We start from the raw sequence: 14,578 nt of genomic DNA on the forward strand, positions 1-14,578 counted from the left end.
ACATCATTTACCTTACCATGAGGGGTCTTCCAAAACTACTCGCTCATAATTGTCTCATAATTGGTAATAATTGGTCTTAGTTGAATGATACGTTTTCATTACCTATGTCTGATTAATATTTTATATAAATAATTGTATATGCCTACAAGCTGTTATAGTAATTGATTTGCCTTAGTGGAATGAATGATGTATTTTCATTATCTTATGTTTGATTAATATTTCATGTAACTGTAAATAATTTATATAATCCCAATAAGCTGACTTAGTGATTATTTTCTAGCCACCACCAAAGATACCTGACAAGCAATTAGATGAAAGGGAACACACAATAGAAGAATGGAAAGGTAATGTCACCAGGTTCTTAGATGTGTAGCTGAATTTTTTATGTTGATATATTCATCTTACTAGGCAAATAAAACATTTTTATCATTCATAATTAATATTTTATAGCACAACTATTGATATTTTTACAAAAGTGCAAAGTTTTCCCTTAATCCTAATATTTTACAGTTCCCACCTAGACGCAGATATTTATAAGTTCTTCCTGGATCTTTTTTTAATCTTCTAGCTTCCAAACATGCAAGCTCTATGTGTTTCATACTTTACTCATTCCCACCTCACTTCCTACCCACTCTGTTTGAATCACAAATGGTTGTATCCTGTGTTATATAATATATACTTGCTTTGCTTGATATTAACTGACATGGTTTAATAGCTGTCTACTGTTATGCTTTATAGATATGCCATAGGTTCTGTATCAGACTCCTTCCTGAAGATTATTTAAGTTTTTTTTTAAGTTTTATTAAAAACTACTTACGTACACACTTCTGCCTGTAAATAAAATCTTTGAAGGATTTTGTTTTATTTGTTACTACTGAATTTTTCTCTATAAAACGTAGCAATTTACTTTACTAGCCCCATTGTATAGGAATATTTCTTTTTTTCTCCCACTGTTATTATTAAAGTGAGTTAGTGATTTTCCTCTTTATAAATCTAGTTACAGTAATTTTGTGAATGTGGTTTATTAAAAGTAATGTTTTTATAAGCATGGACATGCTAAAGTAACTTTAAAAGATTGCCTGAGGCATTTGGGCTAGGTAATTTTTAGTTCTTTTTACCTTCATTTGTGATATTGTCATTTATTGCCTTGGCCACTTTTGTTGTTAAGTAACTTGGGCAAATCATTCAACTCTACTGTTTGGTATTTTTGTTTTTGCCTATTCTTAAATGAAGACAGAAGACATGTTACAAAATGCTAACTATTTGTATCCTGGGAAGGGAAAGGGGATTTATTTTGGGGGAAAATATTGTTTCCTCCAAGTTGACTATTTAAACTCAAGAATTAAAGAAATGGGTAAGACCTAGTGCATCTGTATATGTAATAAATGGGCTAGAGATATAGTAGTCGCCTTATACTCATATGGCCTGGGTTTTATTTCTAGCACCCCATGTAGTCCCTGAATACTGTTGGTGTGGCTAAAAAAGGACCCCCAAAATATATATAGATATGTATATACCCACAATACTATAACTGGACCAGAGTATTTAAATATTATTTTATATAATTAGCTCTTAAAGTATAACTTAAGATGTTAATTGTCCACCAATTATAAGTATGTTTTTTCAGGGGCTGGAAAGATAGTATTGCTGATAGGGCCTTGCACATGGCCAACCCAAGTTTGTTCCCTGGCATACCATATATTCTCCTGAGCCTTGCCAGGAGTGGTTCCTGATCCTTGAGTACAACCGGGTATGGCCCCAAAACCAAAAATCTGTTTTTAGTCTTTTCTCTTATTCCCAAGTGAAGTTTTTCAAGATCTTTCCAAGAGTTTTAGCAATGACCAGAGATACAGTTCAATGATAGGGACCATACATTTGATCTCTAGCATGAAAAACATAAAGAAGGAAAGAAAAGAAAAACATAAGAATTAAAAATGCATTGTACTGCCAAAGCAGTTTACTTATATAGCCTTAAATTATTTTCACAAAAGTGCTATTTTTTCCTATTTCATCTCCTATCTAGAATGCTTATTTCTTTTTGTTATTTTGTAATGCCTGCAGGGATATCCCAGTGGTGTCTCAGGGAGTTTAGGAATTAGTCTTGAGATTCCTGGTTAACCCGGCTGGAGACTTGAGAATGAGATTCAAGTAAACAGGGATTCAACCAGGGTAGAAGTGAGGGGGTTGGTGCATAAAAGGAATGTTCCTTAAACCCCCCCCCCAATACGATTTCACTTATTCCTTACTCCTTTTTATTTCTTTAAAGAAAATTTTCTCCAGGCTAGTGTGATAGCACAACAGGGAGGGCATTTGCCTTGTACTTGGCCAACCTGGATTTGATCCCAGGCATCCCCATATGGTCCCTTGAGCCTGTTAGGATTAATTTCTGAGTAAAGAGCCAGGAATAACCCCTGTTATTCCTGTGTGGCCCATAAACCAAAAAAGGAAAAGCAAATTCTCTCCTCCTGTGTATTTTATAATGACTGTTTCTTCCATGTCTAAGGATACTATACCAGCAAAATTTTACCTCAAGCTCTTATTTAACATATCTTTTACCCCCTTTCCTTATAACCATCATAATGTCATGTTCTATAATCAACTGTTCTTTGTTACAAGTTTTAAGTAATTATACCCTTCTTAAAATTCTGCAGCATATTTTGCTTGTGCATTTTTCTCAGAAAAGATTTCATTATCTATGAAATTTTCAAAAGAGTTCATAACCAAGAGGTAATGAATAATGGCAAGATAGCATATACTAGAAAATGCATATGCTTATTTTATTTTTTAGTTTTGGGGCCACACCTAGCAATATTTATGGGCTATTTCTAGCTTGGTATTTTTGGAGTTGCCCTATCAGTGTTCATCCTATCCTCTGGTATACGTCTTTTTCCCCAGCTCTAGAAGATTCTTCTTATACTCACAAGCAGTATCACTGTTGATATCAGGATTACTCTGATCCACAGAAATTTTACATAAATCTGAAATAAAAGATTATTACCATTAAACAGAATTTTTAACTGCTAATCTACAGATCAATATAGTTTTACAGATGTAATAAGATTGAAAACCATTGATTTGCCGAATACCAGACATACGACACATATACAAGCAGGATAGCACCTGCTATGTCTTCTTCAGTTGGACTAGGTATCATAGTAATCTACCCACTATCAGGATGCATAGTAAAAGACCAAGATCCCCAACAGAAGAATGGATGATGCTTTAGTATAACACAACACGATGTATACTAAACTGTAAGAAAAGATGAGGGTCAGGGTGATAATATAGGGATTAAGGCAATAGTTTGCTTGTACTTACACTTGCTTGTATTCTGGTCCTGTCTTAAGAAAGATTTACTCTTTTAGTTTGCTGCAGCTTGGATAGATGGACATCATTATTAAGCAGAATAAGTCAGAAAGAGGACAACTATCCCTGTGCATGCCAGGAGCAATTTCTGAGCGTATAGCCAGGAGTAACCCCTGAGTATCACCAGGTGTGACCCAAAAAACAAAAAAATAAAATAAAAAATAGAAAAAATTTTACCATACATTTTAAATCATACATAACTGGGGTTGGATCAGCAATTAGGTATTTACTATTTACACGACCAATCTGGGTTCGATCCCTGACATCCCATATGGTTACCTGAATATAGGCAAGAGTAATTTCTGAGTGCAGAACCTGGAGTAAGTCCTGAGCACTGCCAGGTGTGGCCCAAAATTTCAGACAAGCAAACATATATAACTTCTGTGGTTTGCATTCTGACTTTGAAAGTTTCTTTTTGTTTACTCTTTCAGAATTGATATACAAAGAAGTTATGGACTTGGAGGAGAGAACCAAGAATGGAGTTATCCGGGGACAGCCCTCTCCTTTAGGTTGGTTACAATATAATCTTGTTTAGGATTTCTTCTTACATTATAGTCTTCTGCCCTTCAGGCCAAGAACCTTCAGTTCTTACCATATTTATTGCTGTTATTAAGGTTTTATAAGTACGAAAGATACAATTTGTAGTTAACTTTGAAAACATTGATATACTTCATCATAAGTATTGTTATTAGTAACTGAATTCATTAAAAATATTTTTTCTGTGATAACCAGGTTTCATTAAATAACAGAAATTTGAAACTTTTTTCTGATGGCATTATTAATTTGGCTTTACAAAAGTAACATTTTACACTACAATTAACTTTCTTTTTACATTTCTTTTGTTCATTTTTAAATAGTCTAAAGCTCTTAGGTGTACCATTTTTACATGTCTTGCCAAGTTACTAATTTTGGTGTTTTTCGATTTGTTGATAGAAGGCAGTAATAATATCTTCATTAGAAATGATTCATTCAGGCCCGGAGAGATAGCACAGCGGCGTTTGCCTTGCAAGCAGCCGATCCAGGACCAAAGGTGGTTGGTTCGAATCCCAGTGTCCCATATGGTCCCCCGTGCCTGCCAGGAGCTATTTCTGAGCAGACAGCCAGGAGTAACCCCTGAGCATAGCCGGGTGTGGCCCAAAAACCAAAAAAAAAAAAGAAAAAAAAAAAGAAATGATTCATCCTTTCATAATAAAACTGGATACAGAAGTTAAATTTTTCTTTTGCCATAGTTAATTTTATATTTAAGTATCTGTAAAAGTATAATGACTTGAAGGGAAAATTTAAATGTTGGTACATAATTTACATGTGGTACATAATAAGTACCACATGATTGGAGCTGAGAACTACTAGTCTTAAGACCCAACAAAGATATTATACACATTTTACAGATAACATTTGGAGAAGTTAAATGACATGAGATTATAAATAAACTTTTTATGTAGAACTAGTATTTGAAGCTGTTTATCAGCCATTGAACAGAGGAGGCATGGTGCTTGCTTGCCTTGCACTTGGCCAATCCAGGTTCCCTGGTACCCGGATGCCCCCATGCCCACAGGAGCAATCCCTGAGTACAGAGCCAGGGGTAAGCCCTGTATACTGTAGGATGTAGCCCAAATGAAACAACAGCATAAAGAATGCTGTTTCCTCTGGTATCCCTAGTGGTGTCTGACTGACACTGGAAACCAGGCATATAGAGATATTAAGAGGTATTATGTTTTATGGATTAGATAAAATTTGAACTATATTTGAAAAGTCAATAATTTTGATAGCTAGGTCTTAAATGTGAGTAAGACTATAATATTTTAATAATTTTTCTAGACCTCTCCTGCTCAGACAAAAACTGTATTATATTTGGCATCTTATTAGGTAAGATTTTCAATAAAATGAGTTTCAGATATCTTTTTTGTTACACTTTAAGCAACTTAATTCTTTTTTTTTTTTTTTTTTTTTTTTTTGGTTTTTGGGCCACACCCGGCTATGCTCAGGGGTTACTCCTGGCTCTCTGCTCAGAAATAGCTCCTGGTAGGCACGAGGGACCATATGGGACACCGGGATTCGAATCAACCACCTTTGGTCCTGGATCAGCTGCTTGCAAGGCAAACGCCGCTGTGCTATTTCTCTGGGCCCATCAACTTAATTCTTAATACACTTTTGACAGCTTCCCCTTCCCAAAGATATTTAACAAACCAGAAAATTAAATTCTACTATTTGTCACTACCAGAAATTGAAGTTCTGCTACCTGTCTCTATGTGCCTAGTTTCTCTCTCTAACACTGGATAGACATGGTATTACAAAACTGTTGATGTAGGGTTTTGTGTGTAAAAGATTCCAGCATCACACCTTCCACGACTGTCAGTTTCCCACCCCCACTACCAACACACACATAAATACACATTCCATATCCCCACCCTACTGAAGAAGCAGTTTTCTGTAGCTTTTGTGCATTTTTTACTATGTTCCTTTATATTACACATATGAGAAATCATTCTGTGTTAATCCCTCTCCTAACTTAATTTAGCATGATATCCTCCAGATCTATCCATATAATAAAAATTGCATGATTTTATCTTCTTAAACCCAAGTTAATAATATTCCATTGTATGGTTTCTTTTCTTTTTTATATAGTTTAATGTATTTAATAATAAACTTACAGGAACAGCACAGAGGACAGACAACAGTATTAAAACATATACTTGCATGTTGGATAACTCAGAAAAAGTATAGGTGGAATCTACTGTATGATAAAAATCTACAAATATTCATATAGTTGCTACCGATAAAAAGTTTACTTATTTTTTAAAAATCCAGATGCTGGCATTGTCCAGAAAAATTTAACAGGTTTATTTATAATTGTTACAAAGTTGAACTGCTAAAATTTGTTCACTGAAACATTTTACTTCCATTAATGATTTATGTCCTCAAAAAAATGTTTTATGTCCTCGCATTTATATTAAAAATGTACACACATCAGATAGGGCATTTGCCTTGCATGGGCTGACTAAAGATCAATCCTCAGCATCCCATATGGTCCCCTAGCCTGCTAGGAGTGATTTCTGAGCACAGAGCCAGAAGTAATGCCTAAGGCACTGCCAAGTGTGACCCAAACTCCCATTCCCCCCGGTTTATTTTTTTCACACACAAACGAAAATGGGAAAACTGCCAGTGTCTGATTTCTTTTCTTTTTTCTTTTGTTTGTTTTTTTTGGACCACATCTGGCAGTGCTCAGAGGTTACTCCTGACTGTCTGCTCAGAAATAGCTCCTGGCAGGCATGGGGGACCATGTGGGACTCCGGGATTTGAACCAACCATCTTAGGTCCTGGGTAGACTGATTGCAAGGCAAACGCTGCTGTGCTATCTCTCTGGTCCCTGATTTCTTTACCCTATTTTTCTACTTGAAGTCATAGGTACCTTCGGCTTCATTTGGGGGGGGGGGGTATAAAATTCAAAAATACCAATAACAGGGGCTGAAGAGATAGCATGGAGGTAAGGCGTTTGCCTTTCATGCAGGTCATCAGTTTGAATCCCGGCATCCCATATGGTCCCCCATGCTTGCCAGGAGCAATTTCTGAGCATGGAGCCAGGAATAACCCCTGAGCACTGCCGGGTGTGATCCAAAAACCACAAAAAAAAAAAAAAAAAAAAAAAAAAACAATAACAGGAAGAAGAGGGAAAAAAATTTTTTAAAGAATGAAACTATTTTCATTAGAGTGGATTCTTATGTATGCTCTCCATGTATATGGCATGTTAGCTTTATATCTTATGGCATAATTGTTAGACATTTGGCATGCATGAATAGTCTTCAAAAGGCCAACCAGTTAAGCTGTATTTGCCTCCTACAAGGCATCATCAGTAGCTGCTCTCTGAAAGCACATATCTATTTTTGAAATCTTGAGCAATTTCTCCTACGAGATGCTGGAAGGGAAATTTGTGAATCAGAAGTTCATTGGACTTCTCATAACTCCTTATTTCACTGAATGCCACAATACTAGGACTGTAAAATGAGGTTTCTTCACACCTTTGGTAGAGGGCACACTCTTGCAAGAGACTTCTATAGCCAGTTGAAGCTATCTAAATTCAGTGCCATGAGCTTATGTGTTTTTTTTTTAATTGGTTGGGGGGGGGGCACATCCTTATATGGTCAGGTTACTGCTAGCTCTGCATTCAGGAATCACTATTGGCACTACTCGGACCGTATGGGATGTCAAGGATTGAATCTGATAAACACAGAATATGTATGAATGGGAAATGCCCTACATGCTATATTATTTTTTGAGGCTTTCTTCCTATGTTTCTTCAGTATAGTTCATGACACCAGTGAATATGGCAGTCATGTAAATTATGTTATAAGCGGTCTTTTAAAAATTTTTTTTAAACTTCATTGATTTATTGGTTGATTGATTAGTTTTTGGGCCACACCCAGCAGTGCTCAGGGATTACTCTTGGCTCGGCTCTCAGAAATTGCCCCTGGCAGGCTGGGAGACCATATGGGATGCTGGGAGTCAAATTGGGTCCCTTCCCAGTCGGCTGCTTGCAAAGCAAATGCCCCACCTCTAACTATCTCTCCGGCCCCAGTTATTAGCAGTCTTAAATTTTACTTTATATTTTTAACTTTTTTACTTAAAACATTGTCATTGTTAATAAGAGAAATAGAATGCCTGTCTCAAATACTACAGGCAAGGGCGAGGGAGGAAAGGGATGGGGGGCATTGGTGGTATGAATGTTGCACTGGTGAAGTGTGGTATTCTTTTTCTGACTGAAGCCTAACTACAAATATGTTTGTAATCATGGTACTTAAAGATATTATTTAAAAATAAATAAAATAGAACAAAACTCAAAAATTAAGCATTGTCATTTACAAAGTTATAGTTGTGTATTTGACATGCAATGTTTCAGCACCAATCCCATAGCAGTGTCAACCTCCACCAATGTTCCCAGAGTCCATATCATGTCACCCTCTGCCCCAGCCTGCCATCATAACAGAAAATCTTTAAAGTTTGGGTCTCATGATTTTGTTATTTACTCTGTAGCTTGGATATCCCATAGCAGTGTCAACCTCCACCAATGTTCCCAGAGTCCATATCATGCCACCCTCTGCCCCAGCCTGCTATCATAACAGAAAATCTTTAAAGTTTGGGTCTCATGATTTTGTTATTTACTCTGTAGCTTGGATATCCCATAGCAGTGTCAACCTCCACCAATGTTCCCAGAGTCCATATCATGCCACCCTCTGCCCCAGCCTGCCATCATAACAGAAAATCTTTAAAGTTTGGGTCTCATGATTTTGTTATTTACTCTGTAGCTTGGATATTTAGTTCTGTCCTTCCTTAATACCACCAGTGCACTTTAGACCCCTTGGCTCCTGTCTCCCATTATTTCACATTTTTCTTTCTTCTCCTACACTTACTCTCTTTCCTTCTTTGTACAGAAGCCAACAGTGTTCTGAACAACTGCCATTTAAACCATTGCATTTCTTCATGTTATTCTAAATACCACATCTAAGTGTCATTCTGTATTTATCCTTCTTCTGCTTTACTTCATTTAATATATGTTGAATATATATTACTTCATAATATCTTCCAGTTCTATCCATATTGCAACAAATTATATATGTACCATATCTATATATGATCCACCTGTTATTGGACATTTAGGTTGTTTTCAATTCTTAGCTTTTGTACTGAGCTGTGATGAATTGTAGTATGTGCAAACTTTTATTATTTATTTTTTGATGAATGTTTTTCTGACCTGTGATAATACCCAAAAATGGGATGCAGCTCGATTCTGAGTTTATTGAGAACCTTTCAGACTGTTTTTCATAGGGGTTGAACCAGACTTTAGCTTTTACTTTAAACTTTTTACTTTTGCTTTAACTTTTACTTTAGATGTGCTCAGCTGTGGGAGCAGGGGGGAGGAGTGCCTAGGGGTCACACTCACCGAGGTTCAAATCATCCCTGGCACCAGACACACTGCTGGGGTAGTGATGAACCGTAGCACTGCTAAACCCAAACTAAATCACAGTCTCAGGCCATTTCTCAAGTCATCATTGGCTTACATTGCTACAAGTGCTCCAAATAACACTGAGAACACTAAATAAAAAAGATGTACCAGAGACTTGTTTGGAATTTACAGTAAGAATATACCATAAATTATTTTTATAGAAAGGTGATTATTAAGTTTTTTGAGTAACATCCCTTTAAGATCTTTTCTTCAACATGTGTCTTGGACTTAACAATTTATCTAGATTTCAAGACCTTTGAATTCTCATCTCATAACTTGCAGTGAAGAGTGGCTTGTAAATTACTATTCATTTTGTTTTGTGAACATCTTTAGTGAGCCTTTTAAACTCAAAATATTTAACACAGGAGAGAGGTAGTGCTATACAAGTAGTTCAGTGTGTGACTCTGTCTGCAACTGATTTGCTGTTTTGTTTCTCATAGCACAGGTGCAGCAGTGATCAATGGCTCTCAGCATCCATCGTCATCTTCATCTGTCAATGATGTGTCTTCAATGTCAACAGATCCGACTCTGGCCTCGGATACAGACAGCAGTCTGGAAGCATCAGCTGGATCTCTGGGCTGCTGTAGATGACTACTTGGGCCTTGGGTGGGTGGGAAGATGGGAGGGATGGGGAGTCATTTAGTCATCAATAGAACTACTTCGAAAACAGTTCAGTGGTCTTATTTTTGAGTGATTATTTTCAAAAATGTAGATTTCATTTTGTAGTAAAGTAGTTTATTTTTTTTAATTTCAAGTGATGTAATTTAAAATTTAAGTTGTGTTTTAAAACAGCAACAAAACTGTTTGTATGTTTTGCTGTAATTAACTGTATAATGTAAACCTAATTATTATATCATGGTTTAAATTTTTGCATATTTGCTTTATCTTATGCTGCTGATTTTTTTTACTGAATTTGTAAGATTTTGTTTATCAAAGCAATTATGTTGTGACTTGCCTATATCATGAATTATTTAAGATTGTTATAGTTTTTTATTAGAATTTATTTTAAATGTCTTGTTCATGATGCTATCCTTCAGGGTTACGTGCTTATCGATGAAATTACACCCTGAGGAGTGAGGGAAAATAATCTGTAGCCAGTTATATTCAAGAATAACTACTGTAAATGGTGAACGTGTTTTAAAAACCTCCAACATTTGCTACTTGCCAATCTTAATTTAGTTATAACAAAACTATTGGTACCTGATTCTATATGAGTATTGGCAGAAAGTCCCATCGTCTAAATAGCAGAGTAACTCAGAACATCATGTCTTTGAATATGCTGGGCATCTGCCACCATCACCCTCTATTCCCCTCCACCTCAACTGACAAAGTAAAATAAGAGAATATGATGTTTCTGCAAATTTGTGACATGCTCCAAGCTTATGATCACATAAAGTCAAGAGGATACTTCATGAATAATACATTTCAATGCAAATAAACAGATGGTTCACTTCTCCTAGCTATGAGCCTGTTTTTGTATACACTGAGTTAATCTACTCAGGCTGTAGGACCCAGCAGTGATTTGGAGTCTGGTCTTTTTCCCTTTCCTGCCTTTGGCCCTTGGACCTTTCGAGTTTCCTATTAAAGTGTCAGTCAGTTGAGCACCAATTCTCATGGTGTTTCTGGCCATTTGAATTCTACCTGTGTAGCATAATCATATTTGTACTAGCTCTTGGGAGGTTCTAAAACCTACTTAGATTTCTGTAGGCGATGTATCAAATGAGCAATATACCGTTCATCTGAAAATAGTAGCACACAGCCATATTATAGGATATCATTTTCTAAGGACTGTTTCTTCACAGTGAGCAGAGCAGGCATAAATGGTGGTTATTTTGTCTGAGTCTTCTTTTTTTTTATATCTGATTTTCAATAAAACATGCAATGTGGATGTTGAGTAGTGTAAGAATGGTGCTGCTCCTGACTAGTGTGTTAACTGTTTACATTTTATACTTGCAAATTGTTTCTTACAACTGAGTTTTTCTTAAGTATCATTGAAGTCTCATTTATCTCAAAAATGCAGTCTGAAATGCCCCAGGCACCTTTTGTCTTTTTTGGAACAAGGGATATCAGATGACTTGAAATGCATACTTAAAATAAGTGACAAGGTTCTAGGCAGAAAGTCCATTAGAAACAATGACCAACCAGAGCAAGAACTGGGAAAGCATTATCTGAAAGTGCTTGGTATGTTATTGGTATATTGAATATAGGTTTTCATTTGAGTAATGATTTTTATCTTGGTCATTGTCAATGTGCAGTATATAAGTTAAGATGCATTAGCCCTTTTATATGCTTTGAAATAGTTTATAATGGTCCAGAGTCATGATTTCCAGCCATTTTAAAGCTATCAGCCTTTTCTTGAAAATCAGTCCCTTTTCTGTTATTATTCGGTATATTAAATTAACTTGGTGAATTACAGTTTTGAAGGTAATAACTTTTGAACTGTAGAACAGGATGAGAAAACATTTCAGAAATACAAGTTTAGCAGCTTTATTTTCTCTAGGTTGAGATTATGTCACTATTGCACTTTAACAACTGACATGCTATCAGACATTTCTTCCCACGTTTTATGTTTGAAGATAAGCATCTATTGATACAGATTTTGGTTAAGTGAAGAAAACCAGGTGTTCTTATGTATCACTTGTTATAAATGCCAGCTCCCACTTGCCAATCAATATGTTTTAGTTAATTTGGGGGTGGAGACTAAATTAGTAAAATTACTTCCTGAAAACAAAGCATGTTTGTCAAATGTTACCTGCCTTGATACGTTTTAAGTATACTGACTTTCTTTGTGAATGCATCCTTTTCTCTATTCTTAAATACGTTCGCTAAATCTATAGTGGTTCTTTTTTTATTTTTGATGCTTTTTTGCCTCTTTAAAATAACCATTTGTGGGTTATTTTTAAGAGAAAATACAAATAAGATTTCTACCAAATAGTCTTTACAGAATCCACCGTTGAAATAATTTTTGTAATTCAAATACTCAAATATAGCCATTATCTTGCTTCCCAGGAAAAAATTGTTTTGACTAATATTTATTTTCAGCTTTTTTATAGGTTATTCTTTTTTGGTTACACTACTTTCTGTGTATTCCTACTTACTATTCCGTTATTTATCTTCTATATATTGATCATTGGTAAAAACAATTGTGTTGATGGGACTGCTTATCACAACATACATAAGTAGAGCATCTCAACTCTGCCCAACAGTTCTCATTTTGTCACCCACCTTTAGCTCCTGATTGTTTTTGGCATGCATTCTTTTAAATTGATAAAGGAACTGTGTTCATATCAGACTTCCTAAGAAAATGCCAGCCTCTTTAACTGAGAAGAATGCTCTACAGTGACACCAACTACTTTATAGTACAGAAGCTTCATTAGATGAAAAAGCAGCCAACTTCTCCCTGTATGCCTTTTTCTTACGTTTTATGCTAATCCTGCTGTGTTACCTAAAGAGATGAAGAAGATGTCTGAGAAATTGCAGCAGGCAATTTCTGTTTGGGGATAACAGATAAAACTTGATTTATAACTATTGGCCAGTATGTGCTACACGTATGAAGACCCAACTAATTGTTGCCTGGGCACAAGCCTGCACAACATTTTGAAGTTAAAATATAATCTATTTTCAAAAATACTATTGTAGTTTGTGAGTGTTGGTCATTAGTCACATTGTAGCTATAGAGAGAATGCATGAAGCCCCATGACCCCAGTAAACTTCTCTTACTGTAAAAACCGAGCAACAGTTCTGTCATTAGCGGACCTTAGAAATGTTGCCGCCAATTCCTTTACATTTTAGTATATGCTGTGTTTTTCTTGATCTCTCTTAGGCTTTTCCTGAATCAGAGGAAACTGATTTTTCCGTAGCAAGAAATGAAAAGGGCATTGAAATGAAGCGTATAGTTTGGGGTATAATTTAAAAATTTGTAAGGAAAACCAGTCCTAATTAATTATAAACTAACAGCTCTTAGTTAAGTGCTCTTAATGAGAGTCTAGTAAGTAAATTTTTGGCCATTTCTGGTTTAGATTCTCTTTATTACTGAACTTTTTGAGAAATACTACTTGTGGATTAGTTTTGCACAATTCTCACAATAACAAATTAGATTTTTATTGAACTACCTCACACTAATTTTCTATGCTTTCCCAAGTAAGCTATTGCCCTGTCAGATCTTTAATGAGTGTGAATTATATATGTAAGTACTTTGTCACCAATGTCAACACAATACCAGTAAGTATGTATAATACATACCTTGCCATCAGTAAGAGAGATAATGTAGATTTTTTCGTTGTATTTCTTGGAAATTGTTAGGTGTTGTTGGACATTATTACTGGTTTTTGTAAGTAGAAACCTGCTCGTGATATCAGTCCATTCTCTACATTTTACAAAAGGAATAAATCTTAGAAAATTTTACGAAGAAATAAATTACTTTTGTAGGCCCGATATTTGGTATATTTTTGAGAAGCTCTTAATCTTTTAGCTGAATGAAGTTAAACTAAACTAGCGGTCTACTTGGACTGTGACATCTATTTTCTCATTACAGATTATTCTGTACAATAGGTTTTAAAACCTGAAAACCTATGATAATGAATATTTGCTTTTTCTCCCTATAATATGCCATTCCTTCTTCATTCTCCCCTGTGTGCCATTCCCTCTCCCTCTAGACAGAACAAAATGGGGCGCATTGTAGGGAATGCTGAGATAATTATTGTGGTTTTAATCATTCATGCCCTGATCATCAAATATGCACCACTGGAATGTAAACAATGTTACCTGGTATGTTAATTGGTTATAATATTTTAAATAAAAAAGAAAAAAGTGGTATGGAAGTAATGAAATTAAGAGTTTTTTCATTGAAAAATTCCAAGTGTGGTAAAAGGCTTTTCTTTGCATTGCTCAAGAATTTTTGTGGATTGTGATCAAAGATCGTTGGGGCTGGCTTCTTAGGTTTTTATTTCACACTGAAGACACAAGTATCTTAACCCAGTTTTCTGGTTAATCTTGTTTTTTGTTGTTTGTGAAATGTCTGGAGAAATGGTCTCATAAAAGGAATTAGCCTCAGTCCCTTACCTAGTTAGTTTTAGACAGTTGTATGAGAGACTGGCCAGCATAATCACTTGGCAAAACGATTGTTAAAAGATCTCTGAACCAAGGTTAAGGCAATTGCTTTACTTCCCACCAACCCTGCCTGAAACCAGAAGATCACTTGGCCATCTAGCCAAG

At 35.6% G+C, this 14,578-nt stretch overlaps 1 protein-coding gene across 5 annotated transcripts in view; it reads left to right on the forward strand.

Annotated features, from left to right (window-relative positions):
* Positions 1-9,964, forward strand: part of MAPK8 (mitogen-activated protein kinase 8) — a 50,109-nt gene extending 40,145 nt beyond the window's left edge. For 4 of the 5 annotated variants that reach the window (XM_049790697.1, XM_049790698.1, XM_049790695.1 and 1 more), the window contains 3 exons: positions 281-344; positions 3,798-3,875; positions 9,810-9,964. In XM_049790697.1, coding sequence (XP_049646654.1) covers positions 281-344; positions 3,798-3,875; positions 9,810-9,955 — 288 coding nt within the window. In that variant the 3' untranslated portion in view covers positions 9,956-9,964. Of the gene's footprint in view, positions 1-280; positions 345-3,797; positions 3,876-9,804 lie in introns of all 5 variants that reach the window. The other variant, XM_049790699.1, reaches the window with a different exon arrangement.
* Positions 9,965-14,578: the final 4,614 nt, after the last annotated feature.

Source organism: Suncus etruscus, chromosome 17, assembly GCF_024139225.1.
Source record: "Suncus etruscus isolate mSunEtr1 chromosome 17, mSunEtr1.pri.cur, whole genome shotgun sequence".
NCBI classification, from domain to species: Eukaryota; Metazoa; Chordata; class Mammalia; order Eulipotyphla; family Soricidae; genus Suncus; species Suncus etruscus.